The 12,891-nt window shown below is 39.5% G+C and overlaps 2 protein-coding genes across 2 annotated transcripts in view; both read right to left on the bottom strand.

Moving 5' to 3' along the window:
- Positions 1 to 1,014: 1,014 nt before the first annotated feature.
- On the bottom strand, positions 1,015 to 3,292 carry LOC119576247. The gene is made up of 2 exons (XM_037923848.1): positions 2,618 to 3,292; positions 1,015 to 1,478 (listed from the first exon to the last, which is right to left on the bottom strand). The coding sequence occupies exons 1-2, from the start codon at positions 2,714 to 2,716 to the stop codon at positions 1,119 to 1,121; spliced, it is 459 nt and encodes a 152-aa protein (XP_037779776.1). The 5' UTR covers positions 2,717 to 3,292; the 3' UTR covers positions 1,015 to 1,118.
- Positions 3,293 to 4,792: 1,500 nt separating this feature from the next.
- Positions 4,793 to 12,891, bottom strand: part of LOC119576246 — a 10,625-nt gene continuing 2,526 nt past the window's right edge. Inside the window, exons 11-41 of the mRNA XM_037923847.1 lie at positions 12,524 to 12,663; positions 12,301 to 12,450; positions 12,088 to 12,222; positions 11,852 to 12,011; positions 11,548 to 11,777; positions 11,276 to 11,465; positions 10,973 to 11,197; positions 10,729 to 10,892; positions 10,532 to 10,659; positions 10,361 to 10,457; positions 10,164 to 10,289; positions 9,974 to 10,085; positions 9,722 to 9,895; positions 9,452 to 9,645; positions 9,183 to 9,375; positions 8,897 to 9,057; positions 8,632 to 8,815; positions 8,236 to 8,348; positions 7,938 to 8,154; positions 7,749 to 7,858; positions 7,568 to 7,682; positions 7,189 to 7,406; positions 6,928 to 7,117; positions 6,446 to 6,603; positions 6,185 to 6,282; positions 5,963 to 6,102; positions 5,764 to 5,873; positions 5,569 to 5,679; positions 5,340 to 5,498; positions 5,098 to 5,256; positions 4,793 to 5,005 (exon numbers count right to left, since the gene is read on the bottom strand). Coding sequence (XP_037779775.1) covers positions 4,847 to 5,005; positions 5,098 to 5,256; positions 5,340 to 5,498; positions 5,569 to 5,679; positions 5,764 to 5,873; positions 5,963 to 6,102; positions 6,185 to 6,282; positions 6,446 to 6,603; positions 6,928 to 7,117; positions 7,189 to 7,406; positions 7,568 to 7,682; positions 7,749 to 7,858; positions 7,938 to 8,154; positions 8,236 to 8,348; positions 8,632 to 8,815; positions 8,897 to 9,057; positions 9,183 to 9,375; positions 9,452 to 9,645; positions 9,722 to 9,895; positions 9,974 to 10,085; positions 10,164 to 10,289; positions 10,361 to 10,457; positions 10,532 to 10,659; positions 10,729 to 10,892; positions 10,973 to 11,197; positions 11,276 to 11,465; positions 11,548 to 11,777; positions 11,852 to 12,011; positions 12,088 to 12,222; positions 12,301 to 12,450; positions 12,524 to 12,663 — 4,820 coding nt within the window. The 3' untranslated portion in view covers positions 4,793 to 4,846. The remainder of the gene's footprint in view (positions 5,006 to 5,097; positions 5,257 to 5,339; positions 5,499 to 5,568; positions 5,680 to 5,763; positions 5,874 to 5,962; positions 6,103 to 6,184; positions 6,283 to 6,445; positions 6,604 to 6,927; positions 7,118 to 7,188; positions 7,407 to 7,567; positions 7,683 to 7,748; positions 7,859 to 7,937; positions 8,155 to 8,235; positions 8,349 to 8,631; positions 8,816 to 8,896; positions 9,058 to 9,182; positions 9,376 to 9,451; positions 9,646 to 9,721; positions 9,896 to 9,973; positions 10,086 to 10,163; positions 10,290 to 10,360; positions 10,458 to 10,531; positions 10,660 to 10,728; positions 10,893 to 10,972; positions 11,198 to 11,275; positions 11,466 to 11,547; positions 11,778 to 11,851; positions 12,012 to 12,087; positions 12,223 to 12,300; positions 12,451 to 12,523; positions 12,664 to 12,891) is intronic.

Here is a 12,891-nt window from a genome sequence, read left to right as displayed (position 1 = left end):
GGTGCTTTTACACGATCGAACTATGTTCGACGGACAAAATCGTTACCATATCACAGGAGAAGCAGGATGACGTCATAAGCAGTGAAACGATGGAAGCGGATCTGGCAACAAGCAGTGGTACCAGATGAGGGTGTTTACCACCGTTTCGAATCTGCTCACAGGGAAAAGACCGGTGGACAATGTTCGAAGGTGATGTCCGAAGGTGATGTCCGTTGGTAACTCAGCCTTTTAAGTCAGTGTGTGGCCTTGGACGACTGGTGCAGTAGATCACTACTATGGTACACAGGAAAAAAAACAAGGCCAAAAAAATTGCACTATGCAGTATGATCATTGCTGTATTCTGTGAGGAGGAGGAGGAGGAGGAGGAGATGCCAAGAAGGGAATGGTGCAAAGACTGGTTGCACAAACGAAATGAAAGGGGAAGCCATGCAACCATTTTCCAAGAATTTAAAACTGGCTATGAATTGGACTTCACGAACTATATGTGCATGGACCCAAATACTTTCTACGAGTTACTGGAAAAGGTTAAACTTGTTATAACCAAGCAGGACACCTGTATGAGGGAGAGCATTTCATCTGCAGCTTGTCTGGAAGCAAAGTTGATGTACCTTTCCACCGGGTGCTCCTACAGTGCCCTTCAATACAGTACAAGAATTTCAAAACCGAGTCTGTCTGCAATCATTCCTGATACGTGCAAAGCCATCTATGATGTGCTTAAGGACCCATACTTAAAGGTAAATAAAGCTTGATTGTGACAGTGCATATAATATTATGTAGGTAATGAAAATGACTTGCATAATGTGTAGTACATCCCTACAGTTGAGCATAGACGCGAGATTAATTACATACAAAATACATCTTGTTATGTGTATGTAAAAAAAGTTACGTGCTTGGTGTTTGGCTACTCGTACATTACTCACCTTGAAGCGCAACCCGTCGGGTAAAACTACATCTTTACACATATGTAAAGTTGTTCATGAATATTGTTTCTAAACCTGGGACAAACACATACTATTACTTTCACAACTTTATTGTAAACATGTGAATTGCAATTTCAATAGACATAATTATGGTCCTACATAATTAGGCAACAACCATGGTTGAAAACGTGAGCTTCCCTAATTTTCCCAGATAAAGTACTTCTGTGCATGGATCCTATATTCTTCATTCATCTTCCGCAAATCATTGGCAACAACATCACCAAAAGCACTTTCTTCATCGCTATCCTCCTTCTCCGATCGAGATAGTTCCTTCAGTTGATGAAGCGCTTCTTGAAGCACCGCATGCCTCTCGTCAGTGGGTAGAGACCTTTTTCTCCCTCGGGTACTTTGAGTCTGAATGCGTGAAGACTTATGAGTTGCAGGTCGTACATTATCCTGTGATGTACTTGGGACAGGTGGGACAGGTGTGACAGGCGTTGGTGTTGTATGGGTTACAGAATCAGGTTCATTTTGTTGAAGTATAGGATCATTGAAAATCTGAAAATAGATAAATGCCATTAGTGTATGCCAACGAGAGAGAGAGAGAGAGAGAGAGGGAGAGAGGGAGAGAGGGAGAGAGGGAGAGAGGGGGGGGGATAACAGTTTATATATATCGAGAATGCTTAAAAAATCTTAACATTCTTCTCATATTAACAGACACCCCAAACAGCGGAGGAGTGGAAACGTGTAGCAGAGGGGTTTTCCAAGAAATGGAACTTTCCAAGTTGCATCAGAGCAGTTAACGGGAAGCACATCCTGTTAAGGCCACCACCTGATAGCGGCTCCTTCTACTACAACTACAAAGGAAGCCACAGCATCGTTTTAATGGCTGTCTCTAATGCAGACTCAAACTTCATATATGTCGACGGGCGCTAATGGACGAGTGTCGGATGGTGGAGTTTGGGATACCCGTTCTCTCAACCAGCATATTGAAGCAGGATCTGCGGGTATGCCAGATGATGAGATACTCCCTAACAGCTCAAAAGTATTACCTTATGTGATCGTTGCTGATGATGCATTTCCTCTGAAGCGTCATATCATGAAACCTTTCTCTCATCGAAATCAAAACCTTGAGCAACGTGTGTTTTCCTACCGACTGTCTAGAGCTCGACGCACCGTAGAAAACGCATTCGGAATACTTGCTAACAGATTTGAAGCGTTTCATAAAGCCATTAACCTTGAACCAACAAAAGTAGTACAAATAGTACTTGCTTGCAAGGCACTACATAATTACCTTTGCACAGCACCTGTCACCCCAAATGTGTGTTCGGATGCAAATAACGAAAACACTGAAGACATCCCTGGCATGCTACCGCTCGAGTATGAGCAACAAACCTCGACCATCAATGGCACAATTGTATGCGATCTGTATATGAAATATTTCAATGAGGAAGGTGCTGTGATCTGGCAAAACAGACATACATGATACTAAGTTACAATAACTCATGAGTAATATTATAATAGTAATGTATAATACAAATCACCAATGTTGCATATTGAACATACTTTACATTGCTTTGTTGACAAATGTATTATAAAGGTGGATTATGACAAAGAAAATATGGCCATGGTTTGGTTTATAATTTTTTTGTTTTCTCATTTTAAGACAGGTAGACAGATATACGACAATTACTTACCTCATGATCACACACTTCTTCAGGCACATGAGACACTTGGCTATTCATACTTGACATGGATTCTCTTGCTGTCCCTATCGTTGAGGAAGGAAAGGTCATCAAAACACCATAATATGGGGGTGTAGATGTCGTCAGCACCAGCCCCAGACTTTTGATTTCTCCAGTTTACATAGTTCTCGCCATTATTGACCACGGATGGATTCTATTTTTTTCTTCACTTCAGAAGCAGTAACAGATAATCCACTTCTATTCATTCCCGCTGTTATTTCATTGATGGCCGTGACACGTTTGTTCCTATCCTTGTACACATCAGCCTTGACATTCCATAAGCATGGATTTTGGCGGTAGAGTTCTATTAGTAGCAGGGTCTTTTGTCTGTGTCAACTTTTCTCCTTGACTGCTGGCCATGTTAACAGGACAATTGAGACCTAGTGAACTGATGGACTTCTGAAAATCCTGTAACCAAGTGACTTTGTTCGTGTGTCTGGCAGCATCATATACTTTACTAGACAGTGTCGTTTCGATGCTGCGAACAGTGTCTGGTAAACCACTTGGTGCTCGCTTCTGACATCAGCGAGCCTTTTCGCTTTCCACTCCTAGTTTGTAACTATTTTGTCCATCGAACATAGTTCGATCATGTAAACGCACCTTTAGGCCTTAAAAGCCAGATTGCTAACCATACTCTCCCCTCCCCCCCCCCCAAAAAAAAGGGGTTGCTAATGGTCACTAACTCCATACAGGAAAGTTAAACCTAAGGGAATGCCATCTTTATTGGTAACTCAACCAGGATTGCAGACTATTCCCCCCTCCCCAGAGTTCTGGAAAATTCTAGCCTGAATCTAATAATTATCTATTTTTTCCTTTATAGAGCCTGGGTAGCTGTCCCTTTTACCCTTGCCAGACTTTGTTCTGGCATTCTTATTTGCACTTTATAATTAACTCTTCTTAGAGTGGATCGGCAATATTTCATGCTACTTTTGAGCAGGTCGTACAGACACGAGCGCAAGTGGCGATTTCAGGTGGTCTCCCCCCCTCCCATGGGGAAACTTCGGAAACGAAGCCTCAGGAGCTAAACAAGCATTTAAATTATGTTTGAGAAGTTTAGTTGTTTGAAGACTTACACGTCTACATCTTTACATGGTCTAAAGATAATCTAAACCTCAGGTATATATACCTACGACATTTCTAACGTGTTTAGGCTTGGGGGAAGGGGGCCAAGTTACACCTTACATATATATATATATATATATATATTATATATTATATATATATATATATATAACCTTTACTAGTACCTAGCCTTAAGAGAAGTGCTTTGTTCCAAATATTAGTCCCCCCCCCACCCAGCATTTTAGCCTTGCAACTGTTTAAGTTAATATTGATTAATATTAATTACTCATTGGCTTTAAAAGATCTTTAAGACTAAGACCTGAAGTTAATCAATCTACTTTTACTGATAAAGCCATTGTTTCTACGGCCTTTACAGTAAGTGCTCACTGCTCAGTACTTGTATTTTAAGCACAGAAGCCTGTAGCTAGTTCAGCACTATTGCTAGTAATACCAATAGTTAACTTGGTTTTACAAGTGTAAGCATACATGATGCACTCATTAATTATATTTTAAAAATTAAAAGTAATAGCTTGCCTTTGGAAGGCTGTAAGGGCCCCCCCCCCCCACTGAATTATATCAAGTGTGAAATGGGGAAGAAGGTCATTTAACTTTAAAAGTGCAAAAGATCTATGGGAAAGGTAGAAGTCATTATGACTACTTGATAGTATTTTGAAACCAAAGTTCCTATATTACATGCTCAAATTAGGGCATTTGAAATTATGGGGCTTAGGGTAGGTGCTCCTAGCAGTCCTGCTTTGTTTTAGTACTATGCAGGGCAAGTAACACCCCAGTGCCTTAATACTGGAAAGCGAGAGCCGTCTTAAAGAAAGTAACCTGCCCTGTGGGAACTGAAGTCTCAGGCTCCAACACCCAAGCTTAAAAAAGTCAAGGGGACTAGTTTAATGCAGTTATTTGAAGCAAGTTATGCTAATTTAGTGTGTAGTTGCAGTTTCAAACTTGCCATTAAGCATTTGCATTAAGCTTAATATTTTACACTGAAGGAAGGTGGATACAGACCAAGGTCTATAGTAACCTACCATTTAAGGTAATTTTAATTAAACACTCTTTTATTGTTTGAATTATTTTAAAAATCATAAATTAAATTTTTACACCCTTCGTCTATTCTCTGTATGTGAATCCTTTGGTCAAAAACTGGATCTTCATAATTTGGGCCGGTTCCTTGCAAGATACCAGTAGGAGGTCTTTGAAGGATACCACAATCTTCCTTACATCAAGTGGGTTGCGGCATACCGGAATCTTTTGATAAATACGGAATCCCTGTCGGATAAAAGGGGAGTAGTTAGTTTTAGTTGTAATTTTACTACATAGTAAAAAATAGAAAAAAAAATATGAAAAGTAAATTAAATTACTTCGGTTGGAGAATTTTCATACACATCCAATGTATGTGTAAATTCAGAGAGCAACAGCAAGTAGAGATCATCCCCAATGTATATCGATTCCTGAGCAACCACACCATACGAGGGCAGCCTCTGGTAAGGCTGGTAGCCAGACAAGCCGTACTTGAATACCTTTTGGAAGAAATATAGTATTAAGATACATACTAGCCAGACCAATATATATACACAGATATATTTATAGAGTCTTTACTTACCATTACATCTGTTGTATATTTCACATTGTCTTCAGATACAGGCGAATCTGAAGCCTGCAGCTGTGCTAGAGAGAAGTATCGCTCTTTGAGAGCACCCTTTGCATCTAGGAAGATGCCCGAGGTAACCCGTTGACCAATGTACTCGCCAATAAGGTTAAACTGAAAGTATACCTAAATATACCTTATTCTTCACAAGAATTTTATAGCACATTAAAATAATGCTACTTACCTTTTCCTCAGTGGTTGACCACAAGTACAACTGTGATGGTGCAGTGAAGGGATCTACCGAATCATTTGAGGCCATGTGATTTGCAACCAACAGCAACCATCCATTGTCACTCTGAAGTATTTAAGGCAATTTTATAGATTGCCTTAAAAAAATCACCCCCCCCCCCCCCAACACTAAAATAGTGCATATACTTGCCAAGGTTACATCCACTGTTGAGGCACTATATGAAGTCTGCAAGGACCAGATGACTACTGGTGTAGAGGTTAACTTTGTTACATGGATCTTAGAAGATCCAAAACTTCCTTCTGCAAAGGAGGAAGCTCCAAGTTGTGTTCTGCCATAAAGATAAAGAATCTTTTTGCATGAAGGCAAAGTCCTTGGTTTTAATACTTGCCTGCAATTGTGCTTGCAGTCACTATGTAAGGGACACCATTTACTGTGAAGACTGCAACATCTGCTATAGCACCCAAGTTCCCAACAGGGTGGCTGGAATCGGTTAGCTGCAATGTCTTCACTACAGTTTCTCCTGTGCAACTAGAAGTAAAAAAAAAAAAAAAGTAAAAAAATGCAGTCATAAATATGTGCCATTTTATCCATATTTAGCACAGCAGCTTACTTGTTCACAACACCAGTCCCTTCATAACCCTCTGTATCGAAGATGAAAGCAGAATTTGTATCATTGAAGTCTTGTAGCAAGTCGCCATTATTTGACACCTATCAAAATAATTTAGGATTAAAATCTAGATAATTATCAATTTGATTTAATTATACAACTTTAAAGACAGACAAGTTTAAGCAGTTAAACTAATCTAGAGTACTCGAATTAGAGTAGCATCATTTAACAGTACATACTTGAGGGAATGTGGTAACTACTCACATGGTAGAAGGAGTATTGACTAGGGCATGTGCATAGGACATCGCACTCCCTTACTGCCACAAAGGCAGTTCCACCGAAGGCACCAACACTCATTTTTCCAGTTATTGCTACATCTTCAACATTAAGCAGCTCACCATACATCAGTGTTTCATACATGCCTGAAGTTGAATATTGAAAATTCTGCCATGTCAAAATACAAGGCAATTTGAGGCAGGGATTTTGGGGTTTTAGGGTAGAGATCCCTCTATGCTATCCCCCCCCCCCCCAAGAATAGTTTGGTCAAAAATACTAGGTATTAAAACCTATACAGCCTTATGGTAATATCCTAAGGAGGGATAAATAGCTTTGACAAGAACCAAGCTGGGATGAAGGAAGAATGGTTCAAAGACCCAAACTTAATCTAGGGTTGGGATAGACAGGAGTGGTGCCTTGCAAAAGGCCATGCAAGCCTCAATGCTTTAAGGCTTAAAAAGTTTACTTACCACAGGCAAGAGCTTTGGTGTCAATGAAGGTATTAGAGAGGGTGCTATTGAGGTTGTACAACCTAGTACTTTGATTGATAATGTTCTGGTTCAATACTGATGGGGGATAATTCACATCTGATAACTTGTAGCCGTTTACTTCTCCTGTGACATCTATTGCAGTGTTTGCTTCTACAGCCATCTCGAAGACCTGTTTAGCAGAAACCAAAATTTAAAATTCTCACTATTAGAAGCCCAAGCATCAGCCAAATTTATACTAACCAGATTGTGTTCAATTTTAGCCGATCTATCCTTTCGAACGACGTTTAGATTTAATGCTGGAATATCCACATTATTCAATAGAGTAGCCTGGATTTTGCCTTCCACTTTGAAGCCTCCATTGAAGGTCTTGGGCCCAGTAACATCCTGCTGAATTCTTCCGGACTTCAGTACAATGTCTGTTAATTTTACGCCATCTATTTCTTCAACCACAAGATCACCTAAAAAGTAGGTTTAGTAATTTAGACCGCTATTCACACCCAGTACTTCAAAATTGATTCTATGCACTTAAAAAGTAGTATACTAGTATTTAAGGGAACTTATGAATTGTGGAAGTTCCAATGTTCATTTGTATGAGCACTTGAACAATCTGCCTCCAGACCTTCCACTTTTAATCCCTCGAAGCTTGTAGAAGAGGTTAGAGTCTCTTGAGTGTCAAGTCGGATTCTATCCATTAGAAGTTGCTCTAGGTCAACATCATCAATCAATCCATCCACCTAAAAGAAGGTAAACATTAGGTGCTGTCCAAGTTTAACTTTACCTAAGCGAAGTGAGGTACTTGCCTCAAGATCTCCTTTGACCGTTATAGGTGCTCTGAAGAGCAATTCATCTGCTAGTTGACCAGTTGCAGAAACTACCACCAAGTCTTGTACTGGTATGCCACCCAGTGATCCTGCAGGACAAGTGCACCAGTAAGTAGTGGTTTAGTTGGGGGATGGGATTAAAAAAAAAAAAAATAAAAAGTTACCCACTTGTAACTTTCAATCCACCAGCAGTTAAACCACTAGTGAAAGTCTTGTCACCAGTCATCAAATAAGATCCTCCCTTGATAAGGACTGCTTTTTCATCGATTTCAGTCACATTCAAGGAATCTATTAGTATGCCTTGAGCACTTAGACCAGAAACCTCTTCCACAGTCAAGACTTGCGAGTTCAAGTCGGTTGTGAAGGCAACATCACAATTTATGACCTGTGAAAGAAAAAGGCAAAGATTTATACACAAGCAACCCCCCCCCCCCCAGACTATAGTACCATTACATACATAACTTACATTATCTTTGTTATCCAGGACTGTTACAGCATACAGGTTGTCAATGTCGACTCCATCAGCAGTTGATGCCACCAAATTGGTTAGTTTAATGTCGGTTATGAACTCTACTTCACCTGCAATGTTAACATTACAGTACTTGAGCACTTTAATATTTGCCCATGTGCAAATATTTATCCAGTCTACTTTAGGCAAAGTTCAAAGCCTAATGGCTTGAAGCAGGGTTGAAATTTGGGTCCATTGAAAACTTTAATTTAAAAATTAAAATCTAATCCTTGGGCATGTTAAGGAAGACAGTTCCTATAAGAGGATCTTTATAGTCCCAATTTAGGCTAATACTCAACTTAAAATAGTAACTAATTGCCAAGTTTAATCTGAAACATTAATTTAGGACCTTACCCAAGATATCTTGATTTGAAGACTTCAAGACAAGCATGTTAAGGAAGTGCATCAGTTCCTGTGTGCCTGCTTTGACACCAGCTTTTATTGCTACATCTTGTCCAACATCTATCGATTCCATTGTTATTGGGAAGGACAATTCTATATTTCCACCATTTGATCTCCATACAGTAGATCCATTTAGCTAAAAATTGGAATAAAGACCCTTTGCATTAAAAGGAGCCTTGAAGTTATAGTTTGAAGTTTGAAATGCAGCTTTACATACCTGAAGGAGGTCACAGCCATCAAGTACTCCCAAGTCTGATGTTACATCTTTCACTTCCAAGTTATCAGCAAAACTAACTAATCCACTTATGGGTCTGGCCTGATCCACCAACACCAAGTTTGCAGTGTTCACACCATCAATTTCTGGTGCATTAACATTCTCTGCAATTTAATTCAATTTTAGCCTAGACATGAACCTGCCAAATGCCTATGCCACATGTGAACTAGGTTAGTGTAGGTAGGGGAGCACTATGCTAAAGTCTAGTGAAAGGAGCTTAGATATGTACTTGCTGCAAGATTGCCATTTATGTTGTACTTGCTGCCAACATTCTGGTTTGTGCTCTTCGTTAGTATTCTGTCCGATAGTGGAGCTACACTAAACCCGTTTAGTGTAGTTGGGTTGAAGTTGCCGGATATAGATACTGGCTTTGTGAAAGTCTTCTTTCCGCCAATTGCACCATTGTAATTTTGTGGCACAACCTGAAATTTATAGTAAAATGTAAAACTCTTGTAGCTTGTGTTTTCTAACACACATTTTAAACTTAAATGCCCTTGCCTTGCTAAGGTAGGTGGTCCAGTCCTTGCTGTTAACCATGGTCAAAGATGGGCTCTGATCAAAGTGAACTCCCTTGTTCACCGTTATTGCCCCCGTTACTGCCTGTGGTGTAGCAGAAGTCTTCTTAAGGCTGCGGTCTACAAGATCCGTCACATCAACACCATCAACAGTTCCACTAACGAAGAGGTCATTAGCTGCAATATGAAACTCAAATCAAACCATGCCCAAAAGTTTGAATCATGGTAGCATTTGAAAAATTCCTCTACCTACCATTTACACTAGATGTAAACTTCAGGGGCCCAGCAAGTGTTGCATCACTGGATACAATGACCAAGTCATCCACTGCAGACTTCACATTCATGCCATTAAGGCTCTGGACCACTAGATCTGCACTATCTATACTCAGAGATGCTGCAGTAGTTTTGTCCACAAAGTTTAGGTTACCTGAAGAGGCATTTCAAAAATCAAATTGTTTTATCTAGTAAATATTTTTATTTATTAATTAATATTACTTTTACTTACCTGTGTGTGGCAGGGACAAGTCAAGTCTCATGAAATCTTGATTCAAATCCCATCCATTCAACTTGCCATCCAAGTCCAAGCTACCAGAGGTGCTTATTTTTCCTGCGAAGCTCTTTAGAAATAGAAGGATTAGGCAACTTTCAAAAGTTTAAGTCCTAGGTAAAATCTAAGCTACTTTAATACTACTTACCGTTTGAGCACTGATAGTTTGGTCGTCAGCCAGAGTTACCAAATTACTTTTAAGCGCCGACACGTCCACATTATCTATAGCCTTTCCTGCCATCATGTTGAGGTTACCAGCTATATTCACCAAACCCTGTAACAAATTTTATTATAGTAACTATTTAAAGTTAAGGCAACCTGTACAAGTTGCTGTAATTTGTTAACCTGGAATGTATAGGTTCCTTCGATGGTTTGAGGTCCAGTCACAGATAGGTAGTCCTCCATCTGATTATTATTTATTGACACTGCTGTCACAGGAGCTCTGTAAAGAGAGACATTAGTTATTGCAATTTTAACCGACAGATTTAGGGGCAACCTAGAGAAACTTTTACGTACTTGAATCTAGCATTCTCTAGAACAGGCGACACCGAGACCACTTGGTTCGTGCTCTTCCTCCAATATCTATCTTCAATGCCACTCATATCCAGACCATTAATAACATCTACAGCAACATCTTCCAGTACCTGGAAAGGCATTTGGTAAGACCAAACCAATTACACCACTTGTCAACCTACTTTTAGTAGGAAACTTACATGTAGAGTGTTAGTAAAGGTAACATTAATCTTCATGAGGAGGTTCCCTTGGTCGTCGAAGGTCTCGAGGCTCTTTGGGTGGAGGTTATTTACAGTAGCAGTGTCAATCATTTGTACTCCTTCCGACCCACTAACCAACACGTCATCAATGAAGGTTAGTCGACCTAAGTATTAAATAAAGTGTCAGATATTTCTCCCTTCCTCTCTTGCTAATCAAATTAAAAAAGGAATTCTCTCAACTTGCCATTTATAGTTTGGTCAGCATCAATGGTGACCACATCAACATTCATGTCAATTCCATTTATGTTATTGCATTCTATAGAAGTTTTTACATTAGCATTTGTAAAGGTATAGTGGCCTTGGATGTGAGGGGTCTGGAGATCAACAATGTTTTCCTTAGCAATACCATTCAGTTTTGGGCTGGTCATGCTTCCAGACACACCAAAGTCTTTCTGGTAGGTTACATCACCTGAAAGAAATAGTAAATTTAGTGGCACTAATTAAAGTCTTGCAAGCACGATTCTGTTTTTTTTTTTTTTAAGCTTACCAGATAATGTGAAGTCTCCCGAAGTTTTGACGACCATGGTATTAAGTTCTTTCATGTTTACATCATTAATGTGTTTTACATCAACATTGCCATCCACATTAAGGTCATGGAGAGTGAAGTGACCATCCAAAATTTGGGGCTTGAACAAATTTATATATACAAGGTCTTCAGCAAGGCTAGAGAGGTCAATCTGAAAAGATACCAGAATTTAGTGTTATGCAAGTTCTACATGCTTATGCATGTTCTACATACTAGACTGCAAGTTATCCTACTTCATTAAGCAAGTCGATGTTTAGGTCCTCCTGAATGATCAAGTTCTGGAAATTCTTTTTATTAAGGAAAGTAACATTTTGTCCTCTAGTTACAATGGCATTTGTGTTTATGCCATTAACTAATAGAGACTCATCGGTAGTAGTCGATCCCTCGACGCTTTGTACACCAATTTCTTCATAGTTGAAATTACCAGTTACAACCTGGGAAGCTAGGTTCTTCCTCATGAATTCTGAAAATTCAGTTTCAATTAAAGTAGCAATTTGCAGCCTTTAAAATAGTCATACTAAACTCTCCATTACTCACGGCTTGTTTGTACTCCATTAAGGGTAGCAGAACCTGCTCCATCCCGTGTATTGAAGACATCAGTCTTCATGGTGTTGATGTACATTGAAGGATCTACATCCTGGTCAATACCATCAATCATAAATACTCGAGTCAAGCCAAGTAGGGGCGTTCCATTCAACTGGAATGATCGAATTTAAAATTATTCTAGAACACCGAAACCTGGGTATTACTCACTCATTCTAAGTTATACCAACCACTGTAAGCCTTGTCGAGTTAGATTCAAAGTAATCCACTGTAAGTGGAGTTGCTACAATGGATCCTAGGATAGATTGATCCTTGGAATGATAAAGGATGCTGTCCATGATAGAGTCTACGTTGGAGACTTCATTCTGTAGAAAAAGTAAAAATTAGCAACCATATTCCCCCCCCCCCCCCAAGAGGTTTAAAGAAAAAAAAAAAAAACCAACCTCCAGATGTTCTGTTTTAGTCAGGAAGAGGTCATACGTTTCCTCTTGTGGTTGTGCACTACCATCGCCCATTATATTCATGGTTTGTTGTATAGTTGCAGGCCCATTTACCATCAGTGGTTCACTAAAGGTTAGTGGTCCATGCCAAGTCTGTAAATTATTTAAGATTAGGAGTCTTCCTAAGAGTAGGATGCCCAACTAGAATAAGAGGCTCTTACTTTACCTGAGAGTTATCAATCGTCATCAAGAGGTCAGTTGTAACGACCTCTTCTAATTGTTCTATGGTTGGCTTTCTAGAGTCAAGGTCAATTTTGAGAGTGTCGAGGCACTTAAGGAGGTGGTCAGTTTCGTCTGTAGGTTTCTCTGAAATTGGCATTTCAGATACGTTCGATCTCAAACAAGATTGCAAATAAGATATGCATGTCTAAATTTGTAAGCTCAAGATAATCGAGCTACCAACTTGCCAGAGGCAATGCTTTAACAGCCTGATAAAGTCTCAAGTTATTGATTAAATACACTAATTAAGTCTTGGATAAGGGCAAGATGTACCTTTAATTCCCCCCTCCCAGATACAAACCAAGACCAAAAGCC

The sequence above is a fragment of the Penaeus monodon genome, chromosome 8 (genome assembly GCF_015228065.2).
Source record: "Penaeus monodon isolate SGIC_2016 chromosome 8, NSTDA_Pmon_1, whole genome shotgun sequence".
NCBI classification, from domain to species: Eukaryota; Metazoa; Arthropoda; class Malacostraca; order Decapoda; family Penaeidae; genus Penaeus; species Penaeus monodon.
This window is presented reverse-complemented; position numbering and strand designations above follow the sequence as displayed.